The sequence below is a fragment of the Haliotis rufescens genome, unplaced genomic scaffold, assembly GCF_023055435.1.
Source record: "Haliotis rufescens isolate VD_foot unplaced genomic scaffold, xgHalRufe1.0.p SCAF_6, whole genome shotgun sequence".
Lineage (NCBI taxonomy): Eukaryota > Metazoa > Mollusca > Gastropoda > Lepetellida > Haliotidae > Haliotis > Haliotis rufescens.
This window is the reverse complement of record NW_025964334.1, coordinates 50,600,815-50,617,250: the sequence shown is the minus strand read 5'-3', so window position 1 is coordinate 50,617,250 and position 16,436 is coordinate 50,600,815. Positions and strand designations below refer to the sequence as shown.

The 16,436-nt window shown below is 43.0% G+C and overlaps 1 protein-coding gene across 1 annotated transcript in view; it reads left to right on the top strand.

Annotated features, from left to right (window-relative positions):
• The window catches only part of LOC124112139 (cadherin-23-like), a 34,041-nt gene that overhangs the window by 15,903 nt on the left and 1,702 nt on the right, over positions 1-16,436 (top strand). The window contains exons 10-23 of the mRNA XM_048386542.1: positions 255-514; positions 2,334-2,499; positions 4,366-4,789; positions 5,164-5,357; positions 6,420-6,656; positions 6,980-7,239; positions 8,378-8,543; positions 8,728-9,151; positions 9,526-9,719; positions 11,595-11,831; positions 12,236-12,495; positions 13,745-13,910; positions 15,150-15,573; positions 15,935-16,128. Of these exons, the coding sequence (XP_048242499.1) occupies positions 255-514; positions 2,334-2,499; positions 4,366-4,789; positions 5,164-5,357; positions 6,420-6,656; positions 6,980-7,239; positions 8,378-8,543; positions 8,728-9,151; positions 9,526-9,719; positions 11,595-11,831; positions 12,236-12,495; positions 13,745-13,910; positions 15,150-15,573; positions 15,935-16,128 (3,606 nt within the window). The remainder of the gene's footprint in view (positions 1-254; positions 515-2,333; positions 2,500-4,365; positions 4,790-5,163; positions 5,358-6,419; positions 6,657-6,979; positions 7,240-8,377; positions 8,544-8,727; positions 9,152-9,525; positions 9,720-11,594; positions 11,832-12,235; positions 12,496-13,744; positions 13,911-15,149; positions 15,574-15,934; positions 16,129-16,436) is intronic.

The following is a 16,436-nucleotide window of genomic DNA, read 5'->3' as shown; positions in this document are numbered from 1 at the left end:
GTTCTCCATAAAGTAAAGGCCTCCATCTCTAGTTCATGTGCGTGACTTTGATACGCGAGATATTCTGAGTTCTCCATAAAGTAAAGGCCTCCATCTCTAGTTCATGTGCGTGACTAGTTACGGTGGGATATTCTGAGTTCCCCATAAAGTACAGGCAGAAAACCGAACATTGATAAGCGAGGTTGGCTAAAAAGGTTTACTACAGACGTCAGAAGTTTCTTTCAGTAACAGTTCGAGTTTAATATTATTTTCAGATATGCTCCTCAGTTCTCTGGAGGTGACTGACGGGGACGCCGGGGACAACGCCGAAGTCGTCGTCTCCATCATCAGCGGTGATGATGACTCCCCGGATGAGAAGTTTCAGTTGATCGGGACTGAAGTGCGAACATCCGGGACCTATATTGATTACGAGGCTCTGAGTTCTGCCAACTTCCTGTACACCCTGACCGTGCAAGCCGTGGATCAGCCCACGACGGAGGCGGCGAAGACGGCTGTTGCTGTAGTTGTCGTCACAGTAAGATCGTATGATTGCTAACGCTTATCAAAGGTTATGATTTTATGTGACGATATGTTCGATGATGTATTGATTATTCTGTATGAATAAGATTAATATTAATCAAAATTAAATCCTTACAGAAAATAAGGGCTTACATGAAGAGTGATAAGCTAGCGTTCTAGGGGTCACATTTACTGACACCTGCCGTGAAATAATCCCGTTCAGTGTATGACAATAACGCACAAAGGTCAGGCAACAGACATCATGAGGGGAAGTTGATCTTCAGCGTTACAATTCAATTTGTGTGATTGATGGCGTTTGATGTGCACGGGTCCCAATTGTGTGGATCGATGCTCATGATATCAATCACTATATTGTCTGGTCTAGACTCGATTATTTACAGACCGCCTTCATATAGCTGGAATATTGCTGAGTGCGACGTTTAACAGCAAATAAACAAACAAATCAGATTACAGGGTCACATGATAATTTATTTTATTGCTATCGATGGGCTCTGTAACAAACAAATCAACGTTGGTCACGGAGAGTAGGTGGATGGGTGACCTTGTTCAGCAGCCAGACTGTTGATAGTTTCCAGGGCTTTGGTCCTTCTGCAAACTGAAACGCATGTAACACATGGGCTGTCTCCCTTAGTTCAAAATATACCTCTCTTCACCATGTAGTGAAGGGTGGGATGAGATGGTAATGTGACCTTTAACCTTCAAGCCCTCACAGAGAGCTGGCAATGAAAATCGAGTGCACACTGATCCATTTACCGGGTTAATACTAGTGGGCTTTAGTCATGATATCTAGCATGGAAAAAGCGATTAACCAACAAAAATAAGTGATTAATCTATGCGCAAAAAAAAATCAAAAAAATCAAAAAAAAATCTATGCGCAAACAGTTTGATAGCTGCAGGTCACCGTGTGATTGGCACGAATTAACAAAGATCACAAGTTTAACAATAGAGAGAATACAACATCATAGCTTCTTGTAGTTGTGTTATTATCGCCACACAGTGACAAATCGATGACTGGACTAGAGACCATAGTGTACCATAGCATAGCATGGCCGACATTGTGGTGGATCTTTGATGGTGAGCTACCATCAACATCCATCTGGTCGATACGCAGAGATTTGATCACGTGATGAAGCCAGCCCCGTTACGCTTTGTGCGTAGGATTGCTTGCCAGTTTGAAATCCAACAGGGTAACGCTTGCCAAAATACAGCACGGGTGGCATTTTCAAGTTTGGAATGAGCGAGTATAGTTTTACGCCGCTTTAAGCAATATTCCAGCAATATCGTGGATCGATGCTCATTATGTCAATCACTCGATTGTCTAGTCCAGACACGATTATTTACAGACCGCCGTCATATAGCCGGAATATTGCTGAGTGCGGCGTTAAACAACAAACAAACAAACAAAACATAGCTGTTCCCTTTGGCGCGCTCGAAACCCATGATTGTTGGTTCGAATCCCGGTTCGACCCGATTATGTTTCTAAGTTTGTCAGCACCATACCTATGCTCGTGGTTTTCACCAAACCGGGAAACGTCTGAGACCTGCATCACTTTAATGGGGCTTCCATCCCACATCCAGCTGACACGCCGTAAGATAACTGGAATACTGTTCAAAGCGGTTTTAGACCCATCCCAGTCACTCACTCACATGGCTGTTATACATACAAGACCATTCATTTTTTCATTCAATTCATGCGATCCCTTATTTTGTTCATGATTATTTGTATATAAAGTTCATGTACTTCGCTCAAAGTTTATTGATTTAACAAAATGAATTCAAATCACAAGCTACCACATCAGTATTTTCACATCCAGGTTGTGCCAGAAAATGAGCGCACTCCAACGTGGGATACTGCACCGAGTGATATGACTGTCAGTGAAAGCAGGGACGCCGGGTCACAGCTGGGTCACTACACAGCAACTGATGACGATGTAGGCAGAGATGGTGACATCACATACCAACTTGTTTCCGTCACAGATGGTAAGCAGTTTGACGAGAATTAATTCAGGCAAGGAAGATAATTGACCATAAAAGACAAGTTTCACCCTTGCCAAACTAGGCTGGAATTTCGGAGATATTTGTTGGCTGGACAAACGAGTCCTTGCACAGTCCAATCAAAATCGCGTAACGAAATCGACATCCGGTTCGTAAACAACATGGCGACTGCCGAGCAAATTTCGGTCGACTGCAGGATTTGCATATCATGTGTTCCGTCAACTCGGCGTCGAGAGATCTTTTCCAAATCTATACACAACCAACGAGTACTGGGTGTCTGAGATAGGGAATGTGAAATTTTCTTCGATAAACTTGATCAGGTCGTCTTGATTGGGCGGCGCCATTTTGTTTGCAGCAAATGCAAGTGATGAGGGAAGTGGAATCTGATTGGTCAATAATACAGCAGGGACATAGAAGGGACATAACTCGTAATAGCCACTGGTGGCGCTACGATCGATCCACGAAATTCCAGCCCAGTTCGGCAAGGGTGAAAACTGCACTTTTAAAATCAGTTGAACGTTCTTGTCTCTGGTAGATGATGTTTATACAATATTAAACTATCTGAAATATATGCGAAATTTCCACGAATATATATATATATATGCGAAAATGATGCGAAAATTCCACGTGCCAAGATATCACCACCATAACTGTGTTCATGGGTTTCACCAAAGCGGTACATCTTCGACCTCGATCTGGTGCACGGGTGACACAGTCGTCTAAGCAGCTTCAATGAAACAATGGAGACTTTCGTCCATCAGGGTGCGAGGATATTATGACATGTTTAATTTCTTGGTTTGTTAGGGTTTCACCAAAGTAGTCCAGATCTAAGACCTGCATCATTTCGGAATTTTTCAACCACATCAATCTTACACGCCGTTATATGATAAAATTGTTGAAAGCGGCGTCAATTTAAACTCACTCACTCACCCCCCTCAATCTCAGGGTACGCACCCATGTTTGGTACTAGTTGTTATTGGAGGAGGCACGTAAAATACGAAGACATAGCGTAACATGCATCATGTATCTAATTAATGGGAGCTTTAACGAGCCAAGAGTCTTTAAGCAAATGTTTACACACTGTATCAATGTGTTTAGATCCTATACACACAAGTAAACGCGCTGTTTGTCCCATAATTTTGACACGTTCGAGGTCTAAACATTGTTTAGGATTGTGTTCAACAGCGTAACGTGTTTAGAGTCTTAATGTGGGAAATATCTGTTGAAATTCATTTTGGGTTATTTAAGAAAAGGTCGCTTTCTATACGCATTTTAGCGTTCAATCGGGATAATGTAAAAAAAGTTGGAGGTTTATCGTTGTTATCAGATACTGTCATTGCGAGCTTTCGTTACCTGAGAGAAATAATATTAGTCAGAGACAGCCTCCGTGGTCTAGTGGTAGAGCGTCCGCTCGGAGAGCGGATGGTAGGGTGTCTGAAGCCTGGCTGCGTCAAACCAAAATACATAAAAAAAATGGTACTTGTTGTTAACCTGCCTGGCGCTCGGCATTAAGGGGCTAAAACAAGGACTGGTCGGCTTTGAGTCAGTATACTGTGTCTGAGTGGGGTATTCAAGTTAAACTGCGGCATGGTATCTTAGTGGGCAGCACTATAAACATCGGCATTAGTCAGACTAGTACAGACACACACACACACACACACACACACACACACACACACACACGTATGATACCCTTAACTTGTTTAGATAGAACATTCCTAGTGTGTATTCCCTTTAGGATTTAAACACATTCCTGAACATGCGTTGTGTGTGTTGTGTTACCATACCAAAAACATTTTTACTGGGAATGGTTACTGAACTGAAATTTCTTTCCTAAACTGTGTCCGTCAGATTCCGGTGGAGACGGGTCTGAGAAATTCCACCTGGACTCCGGAGATGGGAAACTCCTCCTCGCCTGTCCCCTCGATTACGACAAACCCACAGGGGGCGCTGCATACTATGACGTCACCATGAAAGCCGTTGATGGAGGAGTTACGGCCAAGTTTGTTGAGACAACGTTCCGTATTTCCGTGGGCGCCGAAAACGACAATGCACCGAAGTTCGCCGAGTCTCTGTACCAGGCCGTTGTCACAGAGCAGGCCGACATTCACACCTCGCTGTTCTCCGTCGTCGCCAACGACGCTGACGACGATGTGTTAACGTACACGCTGGTGGGAGACGGGACGGACATGTTTGCTTACGACGACCTGAACAATCTTATCACGAGCTCTACCCTAGATTACGAGTCCCACCGATGTTATACGTTTATACTGAGGTAATTTTCCAAGGACAATTTTTCAAAAAATATATCGTTTTATTGCAGTCCTTCGGGTTTTTTTTATAAGCAAAATGTTAAAGCCTGAGAATAGATAAAATACACACGTTTTGGGTTTCCCACCCTTTCATTTTGAAATTTTCGAAGTACATTCAATGACACGGGTAGCCATTGGTCCAAGACCTAACAATTCGATGTGCCGAGTTGCCTCCCTAAGCAATACCAGGATCCGCTGGCAAAGGGTTCGAATTGCAAATTCAGCGGCGATAATCCTCTTGGTCTGTCAACACCTTGATAATAGATGTCACCAAAGTGGAAAACCATGCTTACTCACCATTTTGAAACTTATTACGTTCTGTTCTTTTTTATCCTAGAGTGAATGATGGTTTGCACGAGGTAGATGTACCTGTTAGCATCAACGTGAGCAACGTCATCGACGAGACACCCGTCCTCACCGTGAACACGCCCATCATCCTTTTCGAGGAACAACCTGTTGACACACCGCTAGGGGGTGTGTATGTCGTCACAGACAGGGACGAGGACGACACTTTTACGTACAGCCTCGAAGGTACATACTACATGTGTTCCTCTCCTATTCTGAGCATGGCTACGTTAATCTTATCTCTTATAATCTAAATAACCCCCGTGAAGATCCGGTTTAGAATTGGTCTTCAGCAACCCTGCTTGTTGTAAGAGGCGATTAACGGGATCGGGTGGTCAGGTCATAATATTAACACCCGACAAATCAAGTACAGTTCATTGTACTAACACCCGACAATCCAAGTACAATTCATTGTACTAACACCCGACAATCCAAGTTCAATTCATTGTACTAACACCCGACAATCCAAGTACAATTCATTGTACTAACACCCGACAATCCAAGTACAATTCATAGTACTTACACGTGACAATCCAAGTACAATTCATTGTACTAAAACCCAACAATCCAAGTACAATTCATAGTACTTACACGTGACAATCCAAGTACAATTCATTGTACTAACACCCAACAATCCAAGAACAGTTCATAGTACTTACACGTGACAATCCAAGTACAATTCATTGTTTTAACACCCAACAATCCGAGTACAATTCATAGTACTTACACGTGACAATCCAAGTACAATTCATGGTGCTAACACCCAACAATCCAAGTACAGTTCATAGTGTTACTACAATTCATTATCAGCACTGTGAAAGTTGTCCGAACACTATCCAGAGGTCGGTTGTATCATAACTGATCAGGAGGGGAAATTCCTTGTCATTCTTGTTTGGCAGATTACAACTAGCATTAAACAAGCTGAAATTTTATATTTCAGGTAATCATCGGTTGTGGCCTCTAATCCAAGTACTATTCATACTCAGTAGTCACTGTTAGCATTGATAACACTCCTAAGAGGGCATCACTGCTCAACAAGATATCGTGCTTTAACTATGTGTCCCTTATTTAGATTAAAACTAACGTTCAACATCGTGATATTTGGTAGCGGAAGTTCCTGTTTTTAATCTGTCAGCCATTTGTGAATGAACATTTATTTTCGGGTCTATTCGAGGTGACACGTATTTTCGTGACAAAAGAACGAATCGTAGTCTTCTGCTCTTATTTCCTGACCGTTTTGTATTTCAGGCACCGGAAGTTCCTTCTTCAGCATTGACCCTTCATCTGGTCTGATGACCTTGGCCGAGAGAATGGACAGAGAGGCCGGTTTGACCTACATCACAGACGTGACCTTGAAGGTGACGGACGCTGGCGGCAACGTCGCGTCTGAGGCGCTAATCTTCGACATCGTGGACATCAACGACAACAGTCCTCAGTTCAGCAGCGACGTGATCCACTTGGAGGTCACCGAGAACACCCCGCCAGGTGAGAGACACTGTCTGCTAATGAGGATATTAGGGCAGCTCTGGGACTGTCCCCTGAACTAGGTAGTAGACATTGATCTACAGTGATCTTCAAAATAGGTCCCGATAATAATAATAATAATAATAATAATAATAATAAAAAAATAATAAAAATAAATAAATAATAATAATGATAATGTGGCTTTGCTTTTAGAAAGCAAGAAATATTGATTCTCTATGTAAATATAATGACTCGGTGGACGCTGTAGATTTGGATTCGGGTTTGGGTGGGGATTATAATGAGAAAATGGACAAATACGTCTCATTTCAAGTATCTATTGCCAGATATGCTCCTCAGTACGCTGGAGGTGACTGACGGTGACGCCGGGGACAACGCCAAAGTCGTCGTCTCCATCATCAGCGGCGACGATGACTCCCCGGATGAGAAGTTTCAGTTGATCGGGACTGAAGTGCGAACATCCGGGACCTTTATTGACTACGAGGCTCTGAGTTCTGCCAACTTCCTGTACACCCTAACCGTGCAAGCCGTGGATCAGCCCACGACGGAGGCGGCGAAGACGGCTGTTGCTGTAGTTGTCGTCACAGTAAGTCAGGCGGTGTTTCATCTATCAGTTATTCCTTACGCTTTCACTGCGGACATGGTTATTTACATAAATTGGTGATGGTAATTATGATTATAGTAGTAAACCCAGGGCTTTTCGAACAAAACAAAGCCTTCAAATCATGATAACTGTGGCTTATTAAAATATTTGACTGTTGAATGTCTACACTGAGCTACAGATTTTGCACTTCATGTCAGTCTGTCAATTCGATCATATTTGTGATGACGTCTATGTTACCTGTATATTACAATCATATAGTTTATCGGACTTGTTTTGAGCATAAACATAGCACCATAAAATCTTCAGACAGATCATGTTTGGAAAACCCATGCTTGTCGTAAGAGGCGACTAACGGGATCGGGTGGTCAGACTCGCTGACTTGTTAATGCACTATATCATCTTATTCAAATTCCGTAGATCGAAGCTCATTATGTCAATCAGTGGATTGTCTGGACCATAACGCGATTATTTTCTGCTGAAATATTGCTGAGTGCGGCATTAAAGAACATCCCCTCACCCTTAAAATAAAAAGAAAAAAAAGATTGTTTAACCCCTTATTCATGTGCAATAGTCTGTTTGAACCTGGGGAGGATGGAACGGGTTACGGTGAAAACATGGAGTTGCGTCCCTTATGGGTGCTAGGATCCCAAGATATCTGGATCGACGTCCACGTTCGTTTTTGTTACGATCCTTGGATTGTCAGGACTAACCCCTGTTTGTTGCCGTCTAGGGCTACAGAAGGCCCAGTCATCTGACGCTCCGCATTTCGCTGCGCAGAGTTGCGTCCCTTGGGCATGCTAGAAACATGATTGTGGGTTCGAATCCCGGTTCTCCCTGATTATGTTTCTATGTTTGTCAGCACCATACCAGTGCTCATTGCTTTCACCAAAGTGTCTAAATCCTGCCTTACTTTGGACTTTCCTCCCACATTAAGATGACACGCCTTGATATAACCTGAATGATGTTAAACCCAACTCATTCACACATTCGTTGTCAAGCGGTACCATTTAGACCTCCATCTCTCCGGGCTTTCCCCCCATATTAATCTGACGTAAAACGCAGCGTTTACATTCATCTCACTCACTGGAAGCAGCTGTACCTGAATATTTCCACCCACCAGGTTGTGTCAGAAAATGAGCACACTCCAACGTGGGATACTGCACCGAGTGATATGACTGTCAGTGAAAGCAGGGACGCCGGGTCACAGCTGGGTCACTACACAGCAACTGATGACGATGTAGGCAGAGATGGTGATGTCACATACCAACTTGTTTCCGTCACAGATGGTAAGCTGTTTGACGAGAATTAATTCAGGCAAGGAAGTTAATTGACTATAACCGACCATCACAGATGGTAAGCAAACTGACACTGTTCAATTATTGTTGTTATTATTTTTATTGTTGTTGTTGTTGTTGTTGTAATTATTATTATTATTATTATTATTATTATTATTACACAACCTGTCCTAAGATTCCGGTGGAGACGGGTTTGAAAAATTCCACCTGGACTCCGGAGATGGGAAACTCCTCCTCGCCTGTCCCCTCGATTACGACAAACCCACAGGGGGCGCTGCATACTATGACGTCACCATGAAAGCCGTTGATGGAGGAGTTACGGCCTTGTTTGTGGAGACAACGTTCCGTATTTCCGTGGGCGCCGAAAACGACAATGCACCGAAGTTCGCCGAGTCTCTGTACCAGGCCGTTGTCACAGAGCAGGCCGACATTCACACCTCGCTGTTCTCCGCCGTCGCCAACGACGCTGACGACGATGTGTTAACGTACACGCTGGTGGGAGACGGGACGGACATGTTTGCTTACGACGACCTGAACAATCTTATCATGAGCTCTACCCTAGATTACGAGTCCCACCGATGTTATACGTTTCTACTGAGGTAATTTTCCAAGGACAATTTTTAAAAAAAAATATCTTTTTATTGCAGTCCTTCGAGGTTTTTTATAAAAGCAAAATGTTAAAGCCTGAGAATAGATAAAATACACAAGTTTCGGGTTTCCCACCCTTTCATTTTGAAATTTTCGAAATACATTCAGTGACACGGGTAGCCATTGGTCGAAGACCGAGCAATTCGATGTGCTGAGTTGCCTCCCTAAGCAATACCAGGATCCGCTGGCAATTGGTTCGAATTGCAAATTCAGTGCCGATAATGCGCTTGGTCTGTCAACACCTTGATAATAGATGTCACCAAAATGGAAAACCATGCTCACTCACCATTTAGAAAATTATTACGTTCTGTTGTTTTTTTCCTAGAGTGAACGATGGTTTGCACGAGGTAGATGTACCTGTTAGCATCAACGTGAGCAACGTCATCGACGAGACGCCCGTCCTCACCGTGAACACGCCCATCATCCTTTTCGAGGAACAACCTGTTGACACACCGCTAGGGGGTGTGTATGTCGTCACAGACAGGGACGAGGACGACACTTTCACGTACAGCCTCGAAGGTACATACTACATGTGTTCATCTCCCATTCTGAGCATGGCTACGTTAATCTTATCTCTTATAATCTATTTAACCCCATGAAGATCCGGGTTAGAACTGGTCTTCAGCAACCCTGCTTGTTGTAAGAGGCGATTAACGGGATCGGGTGGTCAGGCTCGGTGGCTTGGTTGTTGCATGTCATCGTGTCCCAATTGCGAAGATGCTCATGATGTCAATCACTGGATTGTCTGGCCCTGATTCGATTATTTACAGCTGGAATATAGCTGGAATATTGCTGAGTGCGGCGTTAAACAACAAACAAACAAAGCTTTGAATAGAGCATTCTAAAATACAGTGTTTCACAGTCTCGGGTACCTGATCATTATAATGACTGCAAAGAGGAGGGACATTTTTATCTAAAATACTTTGATAAATACCGATTCCCACGTGACCTCGGCAAAGCCGCGTGAAAATAACTTCGTCACGTCTTTTCCGCCTGAGGTTTAAACTGGGTCCGATTCAGTGCATAGGTCGAGCCAGGTTATTTCTCGGCCAAATTTCTTGCCAAGACATGACAAAAGATTGTGATTTCACAATGAAAATTCTTTGGACGTGGCAAAAATAATTTCTTTGTTAAACTTAACTTATCTATCATTTCGTTACCCCCTATCCAAACATCCATGATTCATACAACTTCACCTGATATATATACGTCGAGTTGAAAAAAATGTCCTAAGATGTCATAGAAATTGTCACTTCTCGATCCAGTTGCGCCAGACTCAATAGCATGTTCAGCTGCCACCAAGTCAGTAGATAATATTGCCTCGGTGTTGTTGTCATTATAAAGTCATTGGAGAATGGCAATTAATTCAACAGCAAAAACTTAAAGGTGATCCTTGAGGCGAAATACCTCGGCAACAGACAGTTCTGGGATCCAAATGCCCCAGCAGTTCTGTTTTTACAAGGGTCATTAGAAGCATCCGTGAAAGAATATGTAAAGCAAAACACTTCTCAGAAATAAATGCCACTATTGTTTTCGTACCAGCGACCAAGGAATAAATATGCGGTCCTTGTTAAAGAACAAAAAATGACAATAAACAATATTAATATTCACTAGTGATGTCCGCTCCAAGAACTATTCAAATTCAGCAAATTCAAATTCCTTGTTAAAGAACAAAAAATGACAATAAACAATATTAATATTCACTAGTGATGTCCGCTCCAAGAACCATTCAAATTCAGTAAATTCAAATTCCTTGTTAAAGAACAAAAATTGACAATAAACAATATTAATATTCACTAGTGATGTCCGCTCCAAGAACTATTCAAATTCAGCAAATTCAAATTCCTTGTTAACGAACAAAAAATGACAATAAACAATATTAATATTCACTAGTGATGTCCGCTCCAAGAACTATTCAAATTCAGCATATTCAAATTCCTTGTTAAAGAACAAAAAATGACAATAAACATTATTAATTTTCACCAGTGATGTCCGCTCCAAGAACTATTCCAATTCAGCAGACATCTGAACTACCCGTTGGGATTCCGAGTTGGTATTTGTCCCCAGCAAATTTTGCTGGTCGTAAGAGGGTCGAGTGGTCAGGATGGATGAATTGATGACTTCCGGATAGTTTGAACCAATTGCTTTCTGCTGTGATTTGTCCCAGATTGAGAGTCATTTAGCATTCATTATTCAACAAGATGTTATTTGGAAAATACGCTACAGGAAATTCCTATTTTAATGAGATCTGACAAACCACATCATTTGTTTGGATGAAAATTTTTTTTCAGATCTTATCGAGACATCGAATTATTAGCCTCTCATTTTCCTAAATAAATACGAATCATAGTCATTAGCTCGTCTTTCTTGACAAGGTGCCATGTTGTATTTCAGGCACCGGAAGTTCCTACTTTAGCATTGACCCTTCATCTGGTTTGATGACCTTGGCGCAGAGAATGGACAGAGAGGCCGGTTTGACCTTCATCACAGACGTGACCTTGAAGGTGACGGACGCTGGCGGCAATGTGGCGTCTGAGGCGCTCATCTTCGACATCGTGGACATCAACGACAACAGCCCTCAGTTCAGCAGCGACGTGATCCACTTGGAGGTCACCGAGAACACCCCGCAAGGTGAGAGACACTGATCTCTGAGAACATTAGCATATGCGTGTTACAACCAGAGTGTGATACTAACATGCACTGCAGGAGGAGGCTTTGGTGTAACCGACTTCGTCAAATCCGGATTCGACTGTCCGATCTAAATTCTTCCAAAACACGGAAATGTCACTTCAACATCACGGCGGAAAAAAAAACATTATCGAAATTTATCATTGAAGAAAAGCGATTGGATGACTGATTGTTATTTTGTTCATCCTTTATTTTACGTGTGTCTGTCTGTCCGTTTCTCTGTCTCTTTGTTTCTACGTTGTGGATGTGGATGTGGATGTGGATGAGGATTATGATGAGGATGTGGACAAATAAGTCAGTACTTGCGACTCATTTCAAGTATTAAGAACACATTTTTCTGTTGCAAGATATGCTCCTCAGTACGCTGGAGGTGACTGACGGGGACGCCGGGGACAACGCCAAAGTCGTCGTCTCCATCATTAGCGGCGATGATGACTCCCCGGATGAGAAGTTTCAGTTGATCGGGACTGAAGTGCGAACATCCGGGACCTTTATTGACTATGAGGCTCTGAGTTCTGCCAACTTCCTGTACACCCTGACCGTGCAAGCCGTGGATCAGCCCACGACGGAGGCGGCGAAGACGGCTGTTGCTGTAGTTGTCGTCACAGTAAGTCAGCAAAATATCCACATGCATTATTTACACAAATCATGTATATATAGCTGTACGTATATCCTCATAATGATATATGGCCATACGTTGTCCATGGAGTGCGACATCAGGGCCATCCAGTACCCCATGCACAAGATTTCAGTTCTATTTCTCCCAAAGGGTGATTTTGTACCAGGAAATTTAAAAACGCGTATACATTTTGCACGGTCGCCATGTTCTGGTGCATGTTCATAGTGCTAAACAATTCATACCCCGGTTAAAATGATCCATGAACACTCAAATTACATTCTCAGCTTCCTTCGGAGTATACAACTTAAACTGATTAAGGTTTGTAGGTTTGCTGGTTGAATTATCCAGTTCTGACTCCCACAGGATATATTTCTCAGTGTGAGCTCAAACAATAACTCTTCTTTGATACTGCTTTTCTGATCACCCATTGGTCAATTGGCAAATGCGTTAGTGTGAGATTTTAATATGTCAAATCTGACACAAGTGATTCTATTTCCGATAGGGGTAGATTCTCTCTATATAACCAGCTAAATTACTTTGGTCATGTTTCAAAAGTTTTGTCATACTCGTAGGAGGAAGTCATATTTTCGTACATAACATCTCTCAAGCGTTTATAAATCAGAGATCTGTTGATGTTAATGTGAACTGTCTTAACACCGTTAGCCCTACACTGGTATTATTATATAATGGATTTTATAAAAGAACCGATTTGAAGGCCGCGTCACCATTATGATGGCTTACAATGAATGTAGCCATTCATGTCTTGGTTCAAGTGGATAGAGCGTCTGCCCGTAGAGCGGAAGGTCGGTGGGTCGAACCACGAGAGCGTTAGACTTAACGACGTTATAAGATGGTTCTTGTTGTTACCCTGCCTGGCGCTCGGCATTACCGGTATAAAACAAGGACTGGTCGGCTCGGAGTCAGTGTACTGTGTCTGATTGGGGTACCCATGTAAAATTGCGGCATGGTATCTCAGTGGACTAGCAGTATAAAACCGGCATTAGTCCGGACTAGTACAAACAGCCACACACACACGCATGCACGGCGCTTTTTAAACCACATTTCATTTCAACTCCCCTCCCACTTGCTATTTCAGTGCATCAAACGTATTGTGATTTCTCTAAGGTAACAGAACCCTAAATTAAAAACAACAACACACACTTCAGCAAAGATATCTCATTATTCACGTGAGGCTGATTCCATAACAGCCAACAAAATATATATTTTCACCCACCAGGTTGTGTCAGAAAATGAGCACACTCCAACGTGGGATACTGCACCGATTGATATGACTGTCAGTGAAAGCAGGGACGCCGGATCGCAGCTGGGTCACTACACAGCAACTGATGACGATGTAGGCAGAGATGGTGATGTCACATACCAACTTGTTTCCGTCACAGATGGTAAGCTGTTTGACGAGAATTAATTCAGGCAAGGAAGTTAATTGACTATAACCGACCATCACAGATGGTAAGCAAACTGACACTGTCCACTTTGACCAAGAGTTCATTTTGTAAATTATTATTTATTATTTACAGATTAGAATAAAAAAAATGCAGCAAAGAGGGTTTGGGTGATCCTGGCACAGTCAGGCTGGTTAGGCTCATCATCAGCTCAGGGCCCTTGCCCCCTCTACACGCAGCCCAGACAGCGAATGGGACTTCTCCCAGGACTCGCTGCCCAGTCAAACCAAAACCCAGAACTTTTCGGAGAATGTGAAGACTCCCCAACACTACAGCCTTCTGCATTACCCAGATTGTCAGAAGGGCTGTATTCCTGGTAGAAAACCTTGGTACTCTCCCAATGTCAGTCAACAGATTGGGAGGTACCAAACCTAAGGCACCGAGAACAAATGGGAGTCGGACAACTTGGTACTTGGGATGCAAGCGTGACATTTGGAAAGCGAGGTCCACATATTTGCCATGCTTTTCCTCAATCTTGTCAATCACATTAGTGTCAAAGGGGACAGAAAATTCAATGATATAAATGATTTCATTGGATTTATCAAAAAGGGCAGATCAGGTTTGTTGGCCTTGATAGTCTAAGGCTGTAAATGGGCCTATTCTAAAGAATTTTGTGTTTATCATTTTCCATGACGCCCTCTACATATTCCGGGTCGTACCATGGGTCGACTTGTGTCAAGACCACAAGCATGGCGAAGACGGTAATGTTGTTGGACAGTCTCATTAAATTCATTACATAATCTACCTTTCATATTTACATTTTGATGCAAAATCACACATTGATGGTTTCGAGTGGGAAGTGAATGGTCCTGAGCAGCGAACAGAAAGCCTTCAGTTTCACTTTTCAGGCCAGACGACTTCATGCAAACGAAGGACCCTGCAGGATTGCTGATCTTCTCAACACACTGCACAAAAACTCGATGCTGTGGTCGTTCAGAAAGCCTCTCTGGGCCGACTTGATATGGCACTTCGCTTGGTTGACAATCATTTCTGTACCGTCCAACAGTACAGAACCATCAACAAAATCAACACCGACATTGAGATTATGTCCTACATCCTTGGCTCGTTTTAGAAAACTGTGGAATGCCTTGTTTTAATCATGACATAATTATTATTATTATTATTATTATTATAATTATTATTATTGTTATTATTATTATTTCATAACCTGTCCGTCAGATTCCGGTGGAGACGGGTCTGAGAAATTCCACCTGGACTCTGGAGATGGGAAACTCCTCCTCGCCTCGACCCTCGATTACGACAAACCCACAGGGGGCGCTACATACTTTGACGTCACTATGAAAGCCGTTGATGGAGGAGTTACGGCCAAGTTTGTGGAGACAACGTTCCGAATTTTCGTGGGCGCCGAAAACGACAATGCACCGAAGTTCGCCGAGTCGCTGTACCAGGCCGTTGTCACAGAGCAGGCCGACATTCACACCTCGCTGTTCTCCGCCGTCGCCAACGACGCTGACGACGATGTGTTAACGTACACGCTGGTGGGAGACGGGACGGACATGTTTGCTTACGAAGACCTGAACAATCTTATCACGAGCTCTACCCTAGATTACGAGTCCCACCGATGTTATACGTTTATACTGAGGTAATTTTCCAAGGACAATTTTTCAAAAAAACTATCGTTTTATTGCAGTCCTTCGAGTTTTTTTTTATATAAGCAAAATGTTAAAGCCTGAGAATAGATAAAATACACAAGTTTCGGGTTTCCCACCCTTTCATTTTGAAATTTTCGAAGTACATTCAATGACACTGGTAGCCCATTGGTCCAAGACCTAACAATTCGATGTGCCGATTGCCTTCCTAAGCAATACCAGGATCCGCTGGCAATGGGTTCGATAATGCGCTTGGTCTGTCAACACCTTGATAATAGATGTCACCAAAGTGGAAAACCAAGCTCACTCACCATTTTGAAACTTATAACGTTCTGTTCTTTTTTTTTATCCTAGAGTGAATGATGGTTTGCACGAGGTAGATGTACCTGTTAGCATTAACGTGAGCAACGTCATCGACGAGACGCCCGTCCTCACCGTGAACACGCCCATCATCCTTTTCGAGGAACAACCTGTTGACACACCGCTAGGGGGTGTGTATGTCGTCACAGACAGGGACGAGGACGACACTTTCACGTACAGCCTCGAAGGTAGATGCTACATGTGTTCATCTCCTATTCTGAGCATGGCTACCTTAATCTTATCTCTTATAATCTATATAACCCCCGTGAAGATCCGGGTTAGAATTGATCTTCAGCAACCCTGCTTGTTGTAAGAGGCGATTAACGGGATCGGGTGGTCAGGCTCGGTAGCTTGGTTGATGCATGTCATCGTGTCCCAATTGCGAAGATGCTCATGATGTCAATCACTGGATTGTCTGTTCCAGATTCGATTATTCACAGACCACCGTGATATAGCTGGAGTATTGCTGAGTGCGGCGTTAAACAACAAACAAACA